We start from the raw sequence: 21,839 nt of genomic DNA, 5'->3' as shown, positions 1-21,839 counted from the left end.
ACAAATACCACATCTGAAAAAATCAGATATAATCTTTAACAAATGCTTCTTATGGATTTGTAGTATTTTGGGGTTCATCTCATTGGGACTCAATACTGCAGGCTGAAATTTTTATAGGTTCATACAGTAAATGTTTAACATAAAATTAAACGAATGATAGAAGTGATATTTAAGTAATCTTACATATATTATACCAGTCTTCTGAAATTGGCTTACAGAAAGTAAAAAGAGCTGTATCACATGTAAAACAAAACATTTAAATTATACAAATGTAGCAAAAGCTTCTTTTAGGCAATAAAATACATATAATTAGTATGGCAGTTGTAAACCACATAAGACTCATAATTGCTGTACAAAATATTTTAAAGCAGTTTTAGAGACTGGGATGTTAAATTTTATCTCATCATTCAAGAATATACTTTTTTCTTAAATTTCTTCCTCAGTTAATAGACTTTATTATCCAGCTGTGCTAATTCAATGCAAAGTTACTACAGCTGGAAAGATAAAAAGAGTTTATGGTTTGTATCATTGATAGTTCACTGAAAGAAATTATAGAACCCCTGGATTTAAACATTTGCCTTTAAGATATTCTAAAAGCACTTTTATTAATATATAATAAAATCAGAAAGCATTATGAGTGTTCTAATATTGCAGAATCATGCAACATATTTACAGAGAGATAATGGAACAAATAGACATTATCTAAGGCCCTTTAGACGCTCTACAAATAATTCATTTCTTTTCTTGGATAATTAACTTTTTTGAAAATCTTATGAAAATTGTGAACCTTCTCGTTTTTTTCCAAATACTTTGCACACCTGGTTGAAAAGTCCATGTGCTAGAATTTTGATCCCCAATGCAACTGTCTTGGGAGGTGGGGCCTAATGAGAGGTAATTAGGCTGTGAAGACAGAGTGAATGGATTAATGCCATTATCATGGGAGTGGTTAGGTATCCTGGGCATTGGCTTGTTATAAAAGGGGAGTTTGGCTATAAGATGACATGCTTATTTGGCCAAAGGATGACTCAGCAAAATAGTTCTTCACCAGCTGCCAGCAACTTGATCTTGGACTTCCCAGCCTCCAGAACTGTAGGGAGATAAAACTCTGTTCTTTATAAGTTACCCAGTCTCAGGTATTTTGTTTTAGCAATAAAAACAGACAAAAGCAGTTAGTGTGCATACTAATCTGCAGCGTTTTACATGATCATTCACTTAGTTCCTGGGCCCCTGAATCTCATTTATAAGATATATGAAACTTAGTTTGAAAATCTCTATTTAATAGCACATTCCTATCCAGATTTTACAGATTGATATTTAGCTAATGGCACCAGTATAGTGATACCAGTAGATATAATCAGCTTCTAATCTAATTAATCTGTATTCATGCTATACCACTTATTAAATATTTAAACCTTTGACTAAACACTGGTGTTATTTTTCATATTTCAACCTTAAATATTACAATCCCATGTAAAATGTGTGACTATCCTATAATTTGGAGCAAATTTTTTTTGTCATCAACATTATTTCTATAATATTTCAAGACCACATTCTTTACTCCAAGTTTCTAATGTTATTTTTTTCTAAGACCCCCACCTGGAATGTCCAAGTTTCCATATATTTTATCATGTAATGCTATCAAGTAAAGGATAACTTTTTTTCAAAATACTTGTGTCACAAACTTTAGTTTTAATATTATAAGGAAAAGTTCAAAAGACTTATTAAAGATCAAGGACAAAGCACTTAATGTGATAATATTAAATATTAAGCTGTAGAAAACTTTAGGAAAGACATCAAAATTTCGAATGCATAACGTACAAATGTGGGATATAATTTGGACCAAAATACTTTTATACTTTGTGATTTTTAAAATAAGATTTAGAAATGAGTTAGTGAAATGGATCAACTTGAATGAGCCATGGGGTGCCCAGATATTTGATCAAACATTATGTAGGGTGTATGTTTAACATCTGGAAACTCAGCTGACTTTTGTAAAGAAGCCCAATCCTGCTCAGTAGCCAGGCTCAGAGAGGAACCCTCATTCTTCTTTCCTTCGTCTCTCATGCTTCATACTTCCCTAAGGTGTAGAGAGCCAGCTGCTTAATCTTGAACGTAGAAAGTGCATTTGATCTCACCCTCTTTCTTGAGTAGAAAGTTTTGCAGATAGATAAAACACTGATTTTTAAAATTTTATCCATTTTAACATTTAGCAGTCATCACTGTCAGGAACTTCTTCTCCATAACTAGCCTTCAATTCTCAGCTGAGGCCTGAATACTTTTCTCAATCTTTCTTTTGATTAGAGGACTTATTGGAAGGCTTTGATTAGATTGATCAGAGAGAATAGTAACTGGACTGTAAATTACTGGTCACTGCTGAGGACCATTCTGATCAATGTGGGTGCCTCAAATGGTTTTATCTGATGATAGGAGTGCATGCAAAGTATATTTATTAACATTCATTTATTTTAAATGGAATAATGATTTTGCTGCATCCTTAAACTTAAGATCATTAGTCATATTTAAAAACATACTATTTCATACAAGGTATCACACAATACATAATACCTTGTACTCCACATGGAGTAAATCGAATTATTAACTCAGCCTCTGCAGACAAACACCTTAAAAGTTAGTTGGGGAGACAGCATACACGGACATTAGATGATAACTAACATCATCAAACAAATATAGCATAGATAAATGAGTAATGTAGGGAAAAAGCAATCTATATGTGTTGGCAAGGTGTATAAGAAATGTACAAATTTCAATTTTGAAATGTGAAAGTCTGCTTCTGTAAGTTTGGAAGATTTTCATACCTCCATTCTAGAGATATACTGGGTTGACAACTAATTTATATTTTGTGGCTTTAAAGATATTATTCTTTTGTAAACCTAGTATCAAATATAGTTAAATGTCAGTACATAAGTTTGTAAAAATATAAAATAAAAATTTTGATTAAAAATAGGAAGAGGCAAAAATAAATGGACTTCTATTTATTTGTCCAAAATATTTGCAGGACCAAAAAATATTGAATGAAATAGTCAAACAAAGTAATTTCAGGGATAAGAAAAACATAACAAATAAATAATCAATGCTCAAAAGCAAATTCTACCAGCATTCAACATTTCAAACTAAATTATTTATGTCTTACATCTTCATGGGAATATTTATTTTACTTATGTCTTCTTTCTTTTTGAAATGACAAAATGACATAGAAATTCCTGGACTTTCTTTAAGTTCAATACAGAATAAAGATTCTATCTATGAAAGCAAAGAAATGCTTCAATTTAAAAATAATTCCTTTTGAATATGCTCATTTGTGGACCAGTCTATGCTATACTGACTAATAACTAGAGTATATTTATATAATAACTCTTGGTCATGAGGTATAATAAGGCCTTAAATTATTAAATAGAAATATTGTGAGCTTAAAATGAATGAGATAGGCTATACAATAGATACATCTTTGAGATTTAACATTTCTTGAATTCATTTTACATCCTTTATGTATTTTTCACCAGCCAAAAATAAGTTCATTAAGGCAATTGAAAAATCTGGAATGAGCAACTGACACACGGATTTTGACTAGAAGTTTCATGACATAATATATGTTTGTTTTCCAGGTTCTTCTGCAGTACAGACCGCTCATATGGTCATATATGCGACATTTACTCCCCTCTATTTGTTTGAAAACAAGATATTTTCATTAGAGAAGATGGTAAGCATTCAAGTTTAGGATACAGTATGATTTTGTGCGTGTGTGTGTGTGATTACTTGCTGTGGTAGAAGCCACTTGAAAATTTTAAATTCTATCTGTGGATGTCAGTTTCCTTATCTTCAAAATGAGATACTCGACCTAAGGGATCTGACACATCCAAAATTATCTTAGATGAGTGCAATAGCTTTGGGTAATTATTTTTAAAAAAAGGAAAAGAAAATAATATATAGTCGCATTTAATTTTATAGATCCTTCTATTATATACGAAATGATTATATAGAATTTATGTATTTCACTGAAAATCATAGAAAACTGAAACCAAGACAAGGATGCCATTCCTATTCAACATAGTATTGGAATTTCTGGCAAGGACAATCAGTCAAGAAAAAAAAATAAAGCGTATTCAATTAGGAAAACAGGAAGTCAAATTGTCTCTATTTGCAGATGACATGATTGTATATTGAGAAGACCCCATTGTCTCAGCCCAAAATCCCCTTAAGCTGATAAGCAACTTCAGCAGTCTCAGGATACAAAATCAATGTGCAAAAATCACAAGCATTCCTGTACATCAGTAATAGACAAACAGAGTCAAATCATGAGTGAACTCCCATTCACAATTGCTACAAAGAGAATAAAATACCTAGGAATACAACTAACAAGGGATGTGAAGGACCTCTTCAAGGAGAAACACAAACCACTGCTCAGGGAAGTAAGAAAGGACACAACAGATAGGAAAACTTTCCATGCTCATGGATAGGAAGAATCAATATCGTGAAAATGGCCATACTGGCCAAAGTAATTAACAGATTCAATGCTATCCCCTTCAAGCTACCAATGACCTTCTTCACAGAACTGGAAAAAACTACCTTAAATTTCACAGGGAACCGAGAAAGAGCCCGCATAGCCAAGACAGTCCTAAGCTAATTGTTTTCTTATACATTTAACGAATTGTAGAAAATGTAGAAAATGTAGTGAAAGGAAAACAATAAAAATATTCATAGTATAAATGGTAAGGCATAGGCCCTGTTAACATTTTGGCACATATACTTTGATTTTTCTCCTATACTGTATTTTGTGTTTGTATGTGTGTACTTTTTTTTTTTTACTGGAATCATACTTTATATTACATTTGGAAACCAGCTTTTCACTTAACAAGATATTGTTAACATTTTCTCAAGCTGCTAAATTTTAATCAGTATCTTTAGTGTTCGCCTAGTATTTATGAATTTTCATTATTTTTAAGCTATCTATTGTTCTTGGGCGGAGAAACAACTTTTCTCCTTTCCTTGTAATAGTAAAGTACATCAAGTTATTATACAATTTATTTAAACAAATGCCCTACTGCATTTGGGGTTTTTGGATTCCAGTCCTATCTGGGGACTCTAGACATGTATTATTTTATTATTAGGATTTCATGATGTGAAGTCACTATATTAAAATATACAACTGCATGGTGCAGCAATATGATTACATATGAATGTTCATTTATTTGGTTAGAAAGAGCTGAGTTTTAAAAGTTGGATGGAAATTAGCTTGAAATATAAATAGTTCAATTGAATGATTATTATGTTTTACAATGTGCATTACATTTGTCCTTTAGATTATGCCTGGGGGGCATGTTTCTAACATTTTTCTTCTTCTTTTTCTTCCCCTTATTTCTTCTCTACTTTTTTTTAGATAAAAATAATTCCTTCTAGCAAAATTGTACCATATAACAGTGTTCACATCATGACAGGATAATGTGCCATCCTGAATATGGCAGTTTCACTATTTTTAATCCAAAGTTAGAAAACATTAGCCTTGGTTAAATAGCAGAAACAGCATTTGGACTGAATATTAATGCCAGCAACATTCAGCAATCTAAATGTACTTCTAAAGCCTCTCCCAAGTCAAATCTCTTGCTAATGTTAGGGCTGGCCATCTCATGCCTGCCTTTCTTTTAACTTCTTTGCATGCTACTGGCCTAGGTGCTGTCTCAGATATGCTAGTGAGTAAATGCTCTAACTCATTGGACTACTGAAGAATACCAGCAATGCCCCATCAATGATAGACAGGATAAAGAAAATGTGGTACATATACACTATGGAATACTATGCAGCCACAAAAAGGAATGAAATCGTGTCCTTTGCAGGGACATGGATGAAGCCAGAAGCCATTATCCTCAGCAAAGTAACATAGGAACAGAAAACCAAACACTGCATGTTCTCACTCGTAAGTGGGAGTTGAACATTGAGGACACGTAGACACAGAGAGGGGAACATCACACACCAGGGCCTGTTGTAGGGTGGAGTTTGAGGGGAGGGAACTTAGAGTATGAGTCAATAGGTGCAACAAACGACCATGGCACGCATATACCTACTAACAAACTTGCACATTCTACACATGTATCCTGTTTGCTTTTTTAGAAGAAATTTAAAAAGAAAAGAAAAAAGAATACCAGCAATGGTTTATGGCATGCCATAGTCCCATGCCTGAGAAGTACTCAAACCCCTTTTAAAACCACAAAATGTAAGCACAGGATAAAAGCATTATTTAAAAAAATGGGATGCAAAATAATCCTTTTGAACTTTTGGTAGTGCTACCAAGAAAATAAAATTTAAATACTGTTTGTTTTTAATTTAAAAGATTAAGATTAAAGACTAAAAACTCATATCTGTTTATTCATTGGTTAACTCAACAGATTTTTGAATTATCTATTATATGCTAAACAGTATGCTGTGTTCTGAAGATATGATGATAAGCAAGATTGAGTAGGTTCTCCTCACAAAGCTTAGAGTCTAATGAGGAAGGCAGACAACTGAATGAATTGCAATAATACAGTTAGAACAGAAGGCATACAAGGTGCCTGCCACATTGTAGGTGTACATGATTTAACGTTTGTTGGAGGAGTAACCATGTGAGCATATGATTAAATGAATGAATAAACATGAATGAAAGACACATAACAGAAACATGTCATTTTTTCTAATGGGTAGGTGGCCAGGGAAGTCCTCCCAAAGGAAGAACTGTTTCAACTGAGACCGAAGAAGCTAGGCAAACAAATGGGATAAAGTGTCTTCAAATGAGAGAGACTCTTATGCTGGAAAGTGTGGAGATGAAGGAGATCACTGGGTTCAAGGAACTACTAGATATTGAGATTGTAAGGGGAGAGCACTTAAAGGCAGCTTGAGGTGTGAGTGACAGTCAAGGCACACAGATTTCTATAAATCCTCCTTTTGGGGAGGTTTAAGGTTCAAGGTGCTCAGAGGTTCTGGAATTAGCCCATTGTCTATAAAAAACAGTAAATAAGTGACTTCCAAGGCTGTAATGAACTGACTAGTGTGTTACCGTCTTCCTGTCTTGCCTGCTGATTATTTTAGATTCACATTCTGTGAGGGTGATCTGGTTTCCCTGGTAAGTATCAGAATATAATAGAGATACAATATCTTAACAATATACCTATTGGAAAAATTTCTGTCTTAATGAAATTCTGTTAAATGGAGTTCATTGCTAAAAGTTACAGCCTCAAAGACAGTGAGATCAACTGGTAAAATAAAGCCAAGAACTTACATTTATTTAAAGAAGTGGTAAAAAATACAAGAAAATCAAGAACAAAACTTGGGAAGGAGCAAGATGTTATAAATTACCTTGCATTATCCAACTTCTTCCTCCCCTGGGGTATTCTAAATGGTTTTAGTTTTAATTAGATATGGGAGTTTTAATAAAGGCTTCTTCACCTGCCCAAATCCAATCCTTGCATTTTTTAGAATGTTTGAAATAAGATGGAGTGAAAAGAGTGAAAAGGTCTTAGGAAAGGAAACTTCTAATTTAAGTCTTACAATGAATTATGCATCAAATGTATATTGAGTGTCTATGAAAAACTCAGCGTTTCAGGCACTATTATAAATTTCTCTCTTCCCCTAATTGTAACCCAAGGAACTTTGAAATTCTTTAACAAACTTTCTTAGCATCAAACTATAACTATAATTAATAGCATCAGACATATTGTGTAAATACATTGAAAATAATATGAAGTACAAAGAAGAGTTGTGGTATTGAAATTTCTTGTGCTAAAATCATGTTAATACTTTGGCAGGTTATTCAAATTATAAATAGGTGCTAATACTGGAATTTATTATTTGGACCAGTCCTTTCCATTTCCAAATGCTTTAAATCATTTTATTTTCTAATGCTCTACAGTTAAAAAAAAAAAAAAAAGGCTTTTTTAGACTAAAATTGGTTGCAATGGCAGGAAGAAATTAACATATGCAGACCAAAAATTATGACTACGAAAATATCTGGAACTTATTTAACTTAAAAATACCACTTTGAGTTTGACTTCTGTTTTGGATATTACTCAAATGTAACTTTTATAGTAATTCACCTTTTATAACAACTACACGGAGGCATTGTCTTTCCATTGAAAGAATTATTTTCAAGTGTTGAAAATAATTGACTCATGGAAAATAATTGACTCATGGAAACTTTTAAAACCTGACAGGGTTCAAGTTGTAGAAAAAGGTTTAGATTTTAGAACATCTGTGGAAAAATTTTTTTAAAGACCCTCTAAGACATAATTCCAGAGTTTTCTGAATTTTTTTAGTAAGTTGCTAGATATTCAAAAGAGAAAATGACAATTTCCTCCACTTCTTAATATGATGACTTTTAAAACTGCTGCATCCCTTTTCTCTGTATTTTGAGTATTTATTATACTTTAAACCACTTTGCTGGACTCACTAGTGCACTGATTAATGCCTTCTTAAAATTATTATCCTGACCTTGGGAAGAACTTTCCTGTCTCATGGATCTCCCACCTCAGCGAAGATTAAGCTGTACAGCATAGTCATGAGAGCATGGCAGTTTCCACTCAAAGTAATAATTTGAAATAGGCTGATAAGTGTGTTTCCGTTTCTAATTTAAGTGTCTGTTTTGTAAATTTACAGTCTGGATTGTGGCTATTGCATGGAAATCATTGAGACAACATAATGAGGAAGAAAAATAGTTATTGATAAAATCGATCAAAATTGACTTTAATGTAGTTAACATTTCATTTTATTTTACTTTAAAGTGAAAGTCAGAATTTCGCAATAGTATATATCACTTTAACATTCACATACTTTTTTATTTCTTTTGGCATGGTTCAGGCATAAATCAGTAACATAAGTTCTACTTAGGTATTATTCTGAATTATTCCAAAGCAGATTGGCTTCATGAGACCTAACATTAGAATACGGGAAATATCTGCCTGGGCAACTCCTTTATTTGGCAGGACAAAGGGCAGCCTCTATTTCCTGCCGTTTTCTGAATTCCTCCATTGCCACATGTCATCACGGGAATCTTCTGTGGAGAAACACATTGTTAGGGGAGGAGCGCATAAAGTGTAGATGAGACAGCCATTGACCGCTTTATTTACCTGAACACATTCAAGAAAGGAGCCCTAAAAAAATTAGGTAGCAATGGCTAGTTTATTTTTTTTGTTTACATATTAAGCACTAGTGTTAAAGCATTAACCTGCAAAAAATAATGGCTGATTAAATTTGGACAAAAACTGATGTGCTAAGATTTTGTACAATCTCGTAGAATCTTATGCTTTTAGAACTGAAAAGTGTCTTCTAGTTCCAGTCTCCCATTTTGTAAATAAAGAAACAGGGCTGCAGAAAATTTAAAAGATGGAAAGAAATGCAAATGACAGTCATGCTTATATCAAGAGAGGTAGAGATATTGGGTGATTTTTTTTTCTTATTACCACCATATTGCTTTGTTGGTGATAGTATTTTTATATTGGGAAAAGTATTATTTTAAATGGAGAAGAATGCTTTTCAATCTACGGTACTTTCCATCTCTTAGGCAGATTCTGCTGAGAAACTTAGAGAATGTGGGCTTTCCCACATCTATAGCCATCCTGTGCTGGTGACTAGAAGTAGGTCTTGTCCTCTGGTAGCACCACCAAAACCACCTCCTGTACCTCCCTGGAAACTCATTCGTCCAAAAAAGGAAACTGTTATAACAGATGAAGCTCAAGGTATGTATCACATTGTCTTCAAATCCTTCTAATTAATGTGTGAAAGCCTAGCAGTTTCATTTGTGGTGAAAGATGTATGTCAGGGTAAACCACCCAACATTGCTTCTAAAACCTACCTTTAATTTTATGCCAAAGTGTTATGTCTTTAAAGGATTCATTCTTCACATCTCAGAAGCTGAGAAGTTTGGTTAATGTCTAACTTGACCACATATATCAAGGTCATTCGTTGTGTGATGGCATTGTTATCATTAGTGTGATAGAAAAGTAGTTTGTAGCAAAGTGCATCTGCTTTTTTTTCCCCCCCATTTATTTATTTTATTGCATTTTAGGTTTTGGGGTACATGTGAAGAACATGCAAAATTGTTGCATAGGTACACACGTGGCAGTGTGATTTGCTGCCTTCCTCCCCATCACCTACATCTGGCATTTCTCCCTTTGCTATCTCTTCCCATCTCCCCGCCCCCCACCCTCCCTCCCCCATTTCCCCCCAACTGACCCCAGTGTGTAGTGCTCCCCTCCCTGTGTCCATGTGTTCTCATTGTTCAACACCTGCCTATGAGTAAGAACATGTGGTGTTTGATCTTCTGCTCTTCTGTCAGTTTGCTGAGAATAATGGTTTCCAGGTTCATCCATGTCCCTACAAAGGACACATACTCATCGTTTTTGATGGCTGCATAATATTCCATGGTGTATATGTGCCACATTTTCCCTGTCCAGTCTATCGTCGATGGGCATTTGGGTTGGTTGCAGGTCTTTGCTATTGTAAACAGTGCTGCAATGAACATTCGTGTGCACGTGTCCTTATAGTAGAACGATTTGTAATCCTTTGGATGTATACCCAGTAATGGGATTGCTGGCTTTTATGCTTACAAACACTTCCTAGTTTTCCTTCCTTCCTTCCGTCCTTCCCTCCTTCTTTCCTTCCCTCCTTCCTTCCTTCCTTCCCTCCTTCCCTCCCTCCTTCCCTCCCTTCTCCCTCCTTCCCTCCCCTTCCCTCCTTCCTTCCCTCCTTCCTTCCCTCCCTCCTTCCTTCCTCCCTCCTTCCCTCCCTTCCTCTCTCCCTTCTTTCTTCTCTTCCTTCCTCCCCTTCTTCCATCCTTTCCTTTATTGTTTCCTGAACCAAAGGCTAGCATCCATTTAATGCTTGAAAAGAAAACAAATCCTTTCTTTTTAAATGCTGTATTTTTGTTAAATTCACAAAGCATCTTAAAACAGTTATTCATTCAGGGCATCAAGGAATAGTTGAATGAAAAGAAGAATAGTGAACATGTAGGTAACTTCTGATTTTGCCACTGATTGCTATGTGATTCTATGTGAGTAAACATTCTTTAATACACTGGGGTTAAAAATCTAACAATTGGTAAGATGCTGTAATGTCAGTATCCCACCTAGAGGCTCTTCATGGAAGTTTATTTCTAAATTGAAAATTAACAGAAAATGGTCATAGAACAGTCAAAGAAAATTTATGTATTCCATGCCATAGTCTCTTTTTTTCCCTAATAATACCCCCTACTGTTTAATTTCGTTGTTCATCACGGTAATGTGTGTTCTGTGTCCCTTATTCATTGAGAATTTATTTCCTCTAGATCAGCCTCAGACTTCTTTAGGAATATCCACAAAACCTCTTGACCTGCTGCTTTCTTTTTATCTCATGATCTTTACTTTGCTATAGTTTTTGTTCTTCCACTGCCGTATTCATATATTACTTCACATTTCCTCTTCATATCCTAAGCAATTGTGTTACAGAGGTTAACTAAAGGAACGCTTCTTTTAGTAAAAGACTTTTATGGAAACTCATTCCTGTACTTGAAAAGCAGCAAAGGCCAAGTAATAATTCTATAAGACATTGCTAACTTTCTCCCTTGAGATTTAATTGTTTCACATACTCTGAAAAGAAATCGAAGAGTAGACAAAAGAAATTGAATACTGGTAAGATCTATAAATTCTTTCAATAAAAACTTTATGTATGGTTGTATATTCCTATTTCACTCTATTGAAGCTTTCTGAGTAAATAGTTAATCTAACCAGTACTGTATTGTGTTAAATTCTGCATGCAATCCTGAAATTTTTTAAAAATGTACATCATTCTTTCTAATGCTACTACTTTTTAGAGTTAATAGTAAAGAAGCCTGACCAGTTCCTTGAGATTTCAAGTCCGTTTTTGAATTATAGAATGACTCCATTTACAATTCCAACGGAAACGTAAGTATATAACATTCTTCCTCACCAGTGCGTCTTGTTAGTAAATATTTCGTGATGTGTCTGGTTAAAAATAACACCAAATGCAAGCATTTTGAAGAATATTAATTGAAAAATAAGCCCAAATATATGTAAAAACTTTAAAAGGATATTTCCTTGAATTTTTATAACTTGTAGTTACACTAATCCACTTAATTAACAAATAGTTTTTGTTAATTTTTTGTATGTGTTATGAACCGAATGTTGTATGCCCACCAGATTCATAGGTTAAAGTTCTGACTCACCAATGTGGCTGCATTTGGAGATAAGGCCTCTAAGAAAGTAATTAAGGTGAAATGAGTGATAAGGCTGGGGTACTGATCTGAGAGGATTAGTGACCTTGTGAGGAGAGACACAACAGAGTTCTCTGTCTCTCTCTCTCTCGGTACACACACAGTGGAAAGCCTATGTGAGCATGCAGAGAAGGCAGCTGTTTACAGGCAGGAAAGAGAGTCTTCATAAGAAACACACCCTGTTGGCACCCACCCTGACTAATCTCAGACTTCCAGTCCACAGAAATGTGAGAGAATAAATTTCTCCTATGGAAACCACCTAGCCTGTGGTATTTTGTTTTGGCAGCCCGAGCAAATAGAGACCTTGGTACAGCGAAGTAGGGTGCAGCTGTGATAAATATCTGTAAGTGTGGAAGTGACTTCCATATCGTCCTTGGTTCTCTTTCAAATAGGCTTTCTCATTTTTCCCAGTATGGATAGGCTGAGAATTGTCCAAATTGATTTCTCTTTTCTAGCATTTTACTATAAGGAGTCAAGAGAAGCCAAGCCACACTTTCAACACTGGGCTTGGAAATTTCCTCAATCCAATATTTAATTTCACCACTCACAAGTTCTACCTTCTGCAAAACACTAGAACACAAAGACAACTCAGCCACATTCTTTGCCTAACAAGGGTAGCTTTTCCCAATAACATGTTCCTCATTTCCATTTGAGACCTCATCAAAATGGCCTTAACCATCCATATTTCTACTAGAATTCAGTTCCCCGACACTTATGTATTTTCCAAGAAGATTAAGGCTTTCTTTATAGCTCTCATTTTTCCTTTGTGGGCCCTTTCCAGAATCGTCTTTAAAGGTCCACTCATGGCAATGTAGGCTTTTTTTTTAGCATGCACCTTGAATCTGTTCCAGCATTTATTACCCAGTTCCAAAGCTGCATACACTCTTTCAGGTAGTTCTGTAGCAGCAATCCCACTTGTTAGTGTCAAGTTTTCATCTTAAACTGTTTGGGCTGCTATAACAAAATACCATAGACCAGTGGCTTGTAAGCAACAAAAAAATGTGTCTCTGATACTTCTAGAGGCTGGGAAGTCCAAGATCTGCATGCCAGCAGAATCAGTTTCTGGCAAGGATCTGCTTCCTCATGCATGGCGTCTTCTCACTGTGTACTCACATAGTGGAAAGGGTGAATGAGCTCTCTGGGGTGCCTTTTACAAGGACACTAATGCCATGTGTGCAGGCTTAATTGAGTCACCTCCCAAAGGTCTCACCTTTTAATACCATTATTTCATGGTTTGAATTTATATCTCAACATATAAATTTGATGGGGGAGGCGTATACACACTTTGAGACCATAGCACCTTCCTTACTCTTCATCTAGCAAGTAGTGTGTTCTATCAATGTGTTTTGTAAATGAATCCAGTTCTTCCCCTAAAAAGAAATAATATGTAAAGCTGCTAAAATAGTATGTTTCAGCTTTTTCTATTCCCTATCTACATGAAAAATCTTCAAATATTTGACAACATTTATATATGCACCACTGCATTCTCTGATCGTTAGGTTTCTCGATGTGTAGAAGAATCTTGTGTAAGTTCGTTTCCAGTCCCACTGGACGTTTCCGTTTTGAAAGACAATGGAATTTCTATTCCTGGTAAAGCTACTATAAATTAGGCTTCTGTCACTTGGACATAAGCCATCCTAACTGATACTGCAATATAATAGAAATGAAATGAAATGTTATCAACAGTGTCACTAATTTAGTCAAAATTTGTGCTATATTAACTACTTGTAATACACACATTATTAATATATTAAATAATGTCTTTCCTTCTTAAGTAGAGCATACTCAAAGCTATGCTTGCCTGCCTGATGAATCATACTCAGTATTACCATTCTGTCTTCTTCTAACAGAGGGACCTCAAGGACTTTGAGGAACAATTACCCTAACATTCAATGACCTGAGACTACCGGCTTTTCCGGGGCTTTGTTTCAGTGATTGGCTTAGTTGCAGTTTTAATTTTGCTTTCATAGTACTAATGATTTCTTTATCAATTCTTAATATTGTCCGCTTCCAATAGCCTTCGCTTCTCCAAATTTGTCTCTGATTTTCTGGGTGTAGCGAGCAACATCACCAAATTTTTAGAATTAGTTAACGTTGGCTTATATATACTTATAATGAAGACATTAAGGATTACTATATGGGCTTTATATCTACGTTATAACAGATATTTAAAATACTACCTTGGAAATAATAGGTGTTTAGTGAATATTAATTGAACTGAAAATATTTTGAAGTGCCTAAGTTATTCAGTATTTTAAATTATGTTCTTTCCTGTATGTTACACACTAGGCACTTGTGGCTATATACATTTTTTTTAATTTAATTAACATGGGCTGGTTGCAGTGACTGACGTAATCCCAGCGCTTTGGGAGACTGAGGCAGGCAGATCACAAGGTCAGGATTTCGTGACCAGCCTGGCCAACATGGTGAAACCCCGTCTCTACTAAAAATACAAAAATTAGCTGGGTGTGGTGGCAGGCACCTGTAATCCCAGCTACTCTGGAGGCTGAGGCAGGAGAATCACTTGTACTCAGAAGGCAGAGGTATTATATAAAATAACAAATTAATTCCCTTAGTTGAATTAACCACATTTTAAGTTCTCAGTAGTCAAATGTTCTAAGTAAACATTTTCATCATTGTATAAGTTTTCTTCTAAATATTAAAGGGAATGAACAAGTGACCTTCCCATAATTGTAGCATTTTTCTATAACAGGATTATTATATTATTTTTAGTTTTTATTATTTTAACCTGTATTTCTATTTATAGATTAAAATGAGAAAAGATCATTCATTTATGTAATACAACATAACTAAACGGTATTTTCTTTGGCCTATTAAGAAGAACAATTGAATATAATTGTCCTAATATGATAGTTAAAACATTTCAACCTTTTAAATCAATTTTATTTAATAAATAAAAATGTATGCTTTCATGTCACATGTACTAAAATTTGTATCATTGCAGTGATTATACAAAAGCAATATTTCTTAAGTTCCCTTTTATAGTAAATTGGTCAAAATAAGGCCTACTTAAAATGTTCTTTAGCATCATAAACTTAAAAAAATAAATTAAATGAGCCCTCGTATCCCAAAGATGATTAAATAAAGGATTGAGGGGACATAGAGGATTAACTAGCAAGGGCACTGTTGTTTTTTCGAGGATAAAATGAATTCATTAATTAATCAATGAAAATTCTGACTGTAAAAATAAAGTGATAGTTAAAACAAAGATACTATTGAAAAATGCTCTGACTTTCCTCTTTCACATTGTCAGTTTTACTGCTTTGGTGAGATGTCACAGCTGCTCAAATTATGTTCCTAAAAGGAGTAGACAGCATAGGAGGGCAAGCTGGTGAGAGATTAAAGGTGGTGATAACAAATTGCGATATTGTACGGAGACAGAAGAGAGCCAGAAAGGCTTGGTGTATTTAATATTTAGAAGTACTCTCATGTTTTTCTTGTTTCTAGCAATCATGCTGATGGGAAAATCTGTCTGGCTTCATAGATTTGGCTACTGTTTTAGAAAAACAACCAAAAAAAGCATCTTACCTACCTCAATCATTAGCACTGATGAGTATTTTTGGCTATTATCAGCTAATTACATTACAAGATTAAATGATTGTCATAGAAAGGTGAAAAACCAGGTGTGTCACTCTTAGGGAAAAGAGACTAAACACAACAGCAAAAACAATGAAGAACAATGAAGACAAAGGAAAGAGGAGGAAGAGGAACCCAAATTCACTAATATTTGAACATGACCATAGGGATAGAAAGAAAGACTGTGAAGTTGGGTCTGAAGTTTTTATTGAATCAGAAGTCACCAAGAACTTTACAAATAGCAATAACTGTTGTATTGGATGATATGAATGCAGGGTATGATGGCTGCCACTATAATTGTGGTAATTTTTAATGTAGCAATAGGTGGCTAATACATGGTTATACACATGTATCAAAAACTAGCAAATTTACACTTTGAATTTGTACAGTTAATTGTACTTCAATTATCCTTCAATAGAGTGAAAATACAAAAATAAAAGTATATAAAGTGGTTTAAAAAAATAAAATAGAAATTCTAGAAGCAAGTAGTATAATGACTGAGACCTAGAACTCAATAGATGTGCTAAGAACACATTAGATACAGACTAAAGGAGAATAAGCAAAATTGAAAATAGATTAGAAGATAATATCCAGACTAAAGCAGGGAGACAAAAAAAAAATGGGAAAATAGTACAGTTAAGACATATGGGACATGCTGAAAATGACCAATGTACTTGCCAGTGGTTCTCAGAAGTAGAAGATAGATTTGAAAATAATTAATTAAAGGATCAAATCTTAATGGCCAAAAGAATCCCATAAGGAAACATTTAAGTCAAGATTCCGGAAGTCCTAAAAACACTAAGTAATATAAATGCAAAGGAAACTGCAGCTAGACACATCATGGTAAAATCAAAGACAAATATAATGCAATAATGTAATGCAATAAAAGTGAAATAAATACTGCTATACAAAGTAATGTGGATGAATCTCACATACACACACAAAATTCAGACCAAAGAAGTCTAGTACAAAAAGTACATGGTTAATTTTCAGTTCTCCTAATTATATACAGTAAGAAAAGAACAATTTTAAAAAGCAATATATGCTGTTAGAAGTAACCGATGTGGTTATCTGTGGTGAGGAGAGTTGGCTGTGATGAGGACATGTCTCTGGCAGGGTTTGTGGATTGCTAGTAATAGGAAAAATGCTTGATCTGAATAATGGTGATATGACCATGTTTACTTTGTAAACATTTCAGAAAGTGTACATTCATTGTTTAAGAACTTTTAAACATGTATTTTAAGTCTCAACAAAACTTTATTAAAATTATTGAATGGTACCAATGGTCACATATATAATGGCCATTAGATATGGTTTTAGCCTTCTCTTAGATGTACTATAATCTATGATAGAAATATAAGTGGATGAGAGAAAAACAGTCAAAATTTAGTTCTTATCTAGTTCATTGTAATTTCCTACTTTTAGATACTCTTCACCTCACAGGTAGTTAATTTACACTTTATTTATTCTACTTAAGTTTACAATACTAGAGTTATTCTTCAAATATTTTACCTTTAAAGCTTTGTCAGTTCTATGCATGGACAATTGAACATTGAAAAGTGGGTGGGGAGGGGGCGCTATACAGCACTACTAGACAAATAGTGGCAGTTATCAATGTCAAGCCATTTGGGACAGCATTATAACCAGAAAAGACAATTTTCTGCTACTTTAAAATTTTATTGTTACAAATTAATAAATCTAAAGATGATTTCCTGCTACTTTGGTTTTAAAATTTTCTTGTTTCAAAATAATAAATAATAATTTTATTTAATAAATTTTTTCTCAAACTTTGGGTTTTTGTTTTGATTTGTTTTGTTTTTAGAGATGGGATCTTGTTATGTTACGTGGCTGGTCTCAAACTCCTGGGTTCAAGTGGTGCCTCTTGCCTCAGCCTTCCGAGTAGTGGGGAAGACAGGCGTGTTCCACCATGCCCAGCATATAATTTGTGTTATAATTTCTAATAAATCAATGTAGTAATCTCTATCAAAACTTAAACTAATTCACTAAATTTATTTAAATATTTTACGTTGCATTTACAACTTTACTAGTTTTTCTCTTGAAGCACTTTAAAAGCCAATAATGATAGCAAAAAGAAGTCTTCTCAAGTATTTAAATAACTACAAAAAGTCAAATAATCAAAATCATGTATTTGTAGAAATTTAAATTTTCCTATACATACTATGAGTGTTTACAAACCAAATTTCTCTTATACTTTTCAACTTAAGCATATAACTAAAATTAAACAGTAAGCTATACATTTAAAGGCCTAATTTGTATATTATGTAACATGCTAAATTCTTTCACATATTGTAAAAACCCACACATCATATCTTAGTCTGTTTGGGCTGCTATAACAAAAATACCATAGACTGGGTGACTTATAAACAACAGAAATTCATTTCTCACAGTTCTGACGTCTGGGAGTCCAAGATCAAGGCACTGACAGATTTGGTGTCTGGTATGGGCTCACTTTGATAGATGGCTTCATTTTTCTCTATGACCTCACAGGGTGGAAAGGGCAAAAGATCTCTCTGTGATCCCTTTTTAAGGGTTCTAATGTCAGTCACGAGAGCTCTATCCTCATGATCTAATCAAAGGCTCTACCTCCAAATACCATCACACTGGGGATTACGTTTCCAGGTCTGAATTTTGGAGGAACACATGTAGTCACACACAGAATTTTTCTAAACTTAACACAAAAATGTTAATACTTCATGATTTCTGATTAAAGTTATGCTTAAGGCTACTCATCGTTTTAGTCAGTTCTCCAGAGATACCAAATGAATGCGGAATATTGACATAGACATATAGATAAAGATATAAATAAAGATGTATGAGAGGAGGTGTCATTAGAGGAAGTGGCTCACTAGTTACGGAAGCTGAAAAGACTCAAGATAGGCTGCCTGCAAGCTGGACGTCAGTAGTGTGTGATTCAGTCCTAGTCTAAAGGCCTTAGAACAACTAAGGAAGCTGATGGTGTAACTCTCAGTCTGAAGACAAAGGTCTGAGAACCCAGGGAATTGTTGCTGCAAGTCCTAGAGTCCAAAGGTCAGAAGCCCTGAACTTTTGATGGCTAAGGGCAGGCGAAGAAGGGCATCCCAGCTCCAGGAGAGAAATCCAGTTCACTTTTCCTCTGCCTGTTTGTTCTACCCAGGCCCCCAGCTAATTTGATGGCATCCATCTCCCTTGAGGGTGGATCTTCTCTATCCACTGAGTCACATGCCAGTCTCCTCTGGAGGCACTCTCACAGACACACCCAAAAATAATGTTTTACCAGCCACCTAGGCTGCCCTCAAGCCAGCCAAGATGGCACCTAAAATTAACCACCACACTAAGATGATGATTTTGCCATTAAAAATGATTTTTATCTCTCAGCTAATTGATTTGCATATAAATCAGGGATTTTGTGAGTTGTATGAAATAGAACTGCAGGCCTCAAGGACAAATTTTCTTATAATTTCAATAGTCATAGCCAGCCTTTTAGAATCTCTATGCCAATAGGGACCCCAAATGGGTTAGTTTCATAATCTAAATTCCCTGAGTTACTTATGCTTTTCTTTTATCTTCTTTCCACTGTATTACTTGATTAAAGTACATGAAATTCTAATACCCAAATACAGGTGGCTTCATCACCTGATTGGATTCAACTAATCTATTCACCACTTGAATGTGTTATGAATTCATTTACATATTCATCTTTTCTGACAGAGACAAATCAGAGCTCTATGTCAATGGCATTTTATCGTATGTGATAGATATGCCCCTTGTCCTGCTTTGCTGTGTAGAGTTCTCAGGTCAACATAAGAGCAAGCCTGTATTTTAGTGAGCCTTTGCAAGTGGCTGCTATCACACGTTCTACCTTAGGAGCACTGTCACTGTAGCAACACTCCAGGTTTACCCATTCTTGACTCCTGGCCATGTCTGGTAGAATTGGCGACTGACAAGCAAGTTTGTGCTACCCTCTAGTGGCAGTTTTGTCTAAATCAGCAAAGTTTAATTAGAAGTGAATTTTCACAGAACCCTGACTGGAAAAAAAAAAAAAAAAAGTCCAAGTTGATGAAGTCTATGTACATGGAACTTAATTTCACCTTTGAAACACACGTACTTAAAAATGCATATACTATGAAAAATGTCTTTATCGTACCTATAAAATTCTACCTATGGCAAGGGCATTTGGAGTCATATCAGCAATTACTTGAAAGACTATATGCTTAGGTAGCTGGTATGAATGTAACAGTTATAAACTTAAGTGCTCAGGACTCATAACTAAATTTCTGACTCTCAGTTTTGTTTTACTGATACATCACTCTGATACTTAAATAAATCAGTTGCAAATGTCAAATTTCTATTTTGTTCATGAACATCCAAAGATGAGCACCAAAGCTTTAAAACACATAGTGTTCTAGAATTGTTTTACAACAATTTGTTGGCTGACATACAATATTTTTAGTAGCATAGAAAGTTATTCAATGTTTTAACATGAAGGAAAAATAACTACTGGTTCTAAAAGAATGAGAATGACAAATAGAACACAATCAGAAACTTTCTATTGTTGACAAAAATGCAGTTATTTAGAAGTAACTTTAAACAAAACATCAAAATAACGGAAGTTTGGGGTCTTGTTTTCCTGTTAGGCATTATGTGCGCTCCTTAATTAAGAAAGGAATAACCCCAGGATCTGGTTTACCTTCCGTCAGTGAGACTGATGAAACTGCAACGCATAGCCAGACAGACTTGAGTCAAATAACAAAAGCTATATCTCAGGTAACTATGTTACTCTTAACTATTGGCCAACTCTGAATGATATAAGACTTTTTTTCCCTTAAATTATAAAACATACTATACACACAAAATAATATATAATATGGATCTAAACAGTAGTGTTAAAATAAATATCATATGTATCTATCACCTAGGTTAGAAAATGGAATAGTCATCAGCTATAGAAGTCTGTCTCCTGTGTGTTTCTTCTTGGTTGCATTTTCTATCTGTCACTCAGATTATGGTATTAAATAGCTTCATACTTTTCTCATTTTGCCAATTATAACATAACATCTTGTTTGTGAGATTCCTCTCTTTTGTTTCATGTCTCAGTTCATTTCAGTAACCAGTGGTATTTATTGTATGAAATTATGCTACAAATGGTTTTTTGTCCGTCACAGTGTTGGTGGCTATATTTGTTGCTTCTTGTTTCTTACTATTGTAAGCAATGGTGCCATAATTTTTCGCAAATGTCCCTTGGTATGTCCTCTAGAAACATGTACAAGAGTTGCTTTAGTTTTAGGCTTCATACCCTTTGTGTGCTATGGCTCCCCTTAACATTTTTTTTTTAACTTTCAACACTTTGGAAACAACTTGTCTTTTTCTGTGTTTTAATGAACTGAGAATTGTTGATAAAGAACAGTAGCAAGTAATATAATTAGCACTATGAGAGAACATACAACTTCACTATTTGGTGGTTGAATGACTACTAAGCATAGTTGCTATAGTTGCCTAGCTATATAGGTCAAAGGAATAACTGTAGACAGGAAGATATGACCACATGAAATACAGCAGTAGGTCTAATACCTGCTGTAATTTCAAAGTAGTAATCAGCTTACATACTTTTGTAAGATATTTAAAACAACTATCATACAATGTAAAATACTCTGACATTTTGTGGAAAGGGTCACAAGTATTGCTCTCAACATTGTGACTACTTGCCTATATTGACAAATTGAAAATAGAAAAAAAAATGGTGAGTATCAGTCAAACGTGTAATGTCTTTCTAACTATCCACATTAGATATTTAACTATGAGCTTCATTGGATACCAGATTAGGAAGACCCGTTCTAAGATATGAATCTAGGAGTCTTCAGCTGCTTGACCTTACAATAAAATGCCAAACCATTTTACGAATGAGTGTAGTAATACCCACGCCTGTCAACACCGACAGTTTTCATTATGACGGCATTTGGTACTGTATGATGTTTGCTAATGTGGATATAAAATG

At 34.4% G+C, this 21,839-nt stretch overlaps 1 protein-coding gene across 2 annotated transcripts in view; it reads left to right on the top strand.

Annotated features, from left to right (window-relative positions):
- Window positions 1-21,839, top strand: part of ADGB (androglobin) — a 213,220-nt gene that overhangs the window by 90,577 nt on the left and 100,804 nt on the right. For both annotated transcript variants that reach the window (XM_032274516.1, XM_032274517.1), the window contains exons 10-13: window positions 3,624-3,718; window positions 9,545-9,719; window positions 11,831-11,921; window positions 20,482-20,611. In XM_032274516.1, the coding sequence (XP_032130407.1) occupies window positions 3,624-3,718; window positions 9,545-9,719; window positions 11,831-11,921; window positions 20,482-20,611 (491 nt within the window). The remainder of the gene's footprint in view (window positions 1-3,623; window positions 3,719-9,544; window positions 9,720-11,830; window positions 11,922-20,481; window positions 20,612-21,839) is intronic.

Source organism: Sapajus apella, unplaced genomic scaffold (assembly GCF_009761245.1).
Source record: "Sapajus apella isolate SASKATOON/1434 unplaced genomic scaffold, GSC_monkey_1.0 scaffold6, whole genome shotgun sequence".
NCBI classification, from domain to species: domain Eukaryota; kingdom Metazoa; phylum Chordata; class Mammalia; order Primates; family Cebidae; genus Sapajus; species Sapajus apella.
Note: the sequence above shows the minus strand (reverse complement) of the source record. Positions and strands in the feature narration are given on the sequence as shown.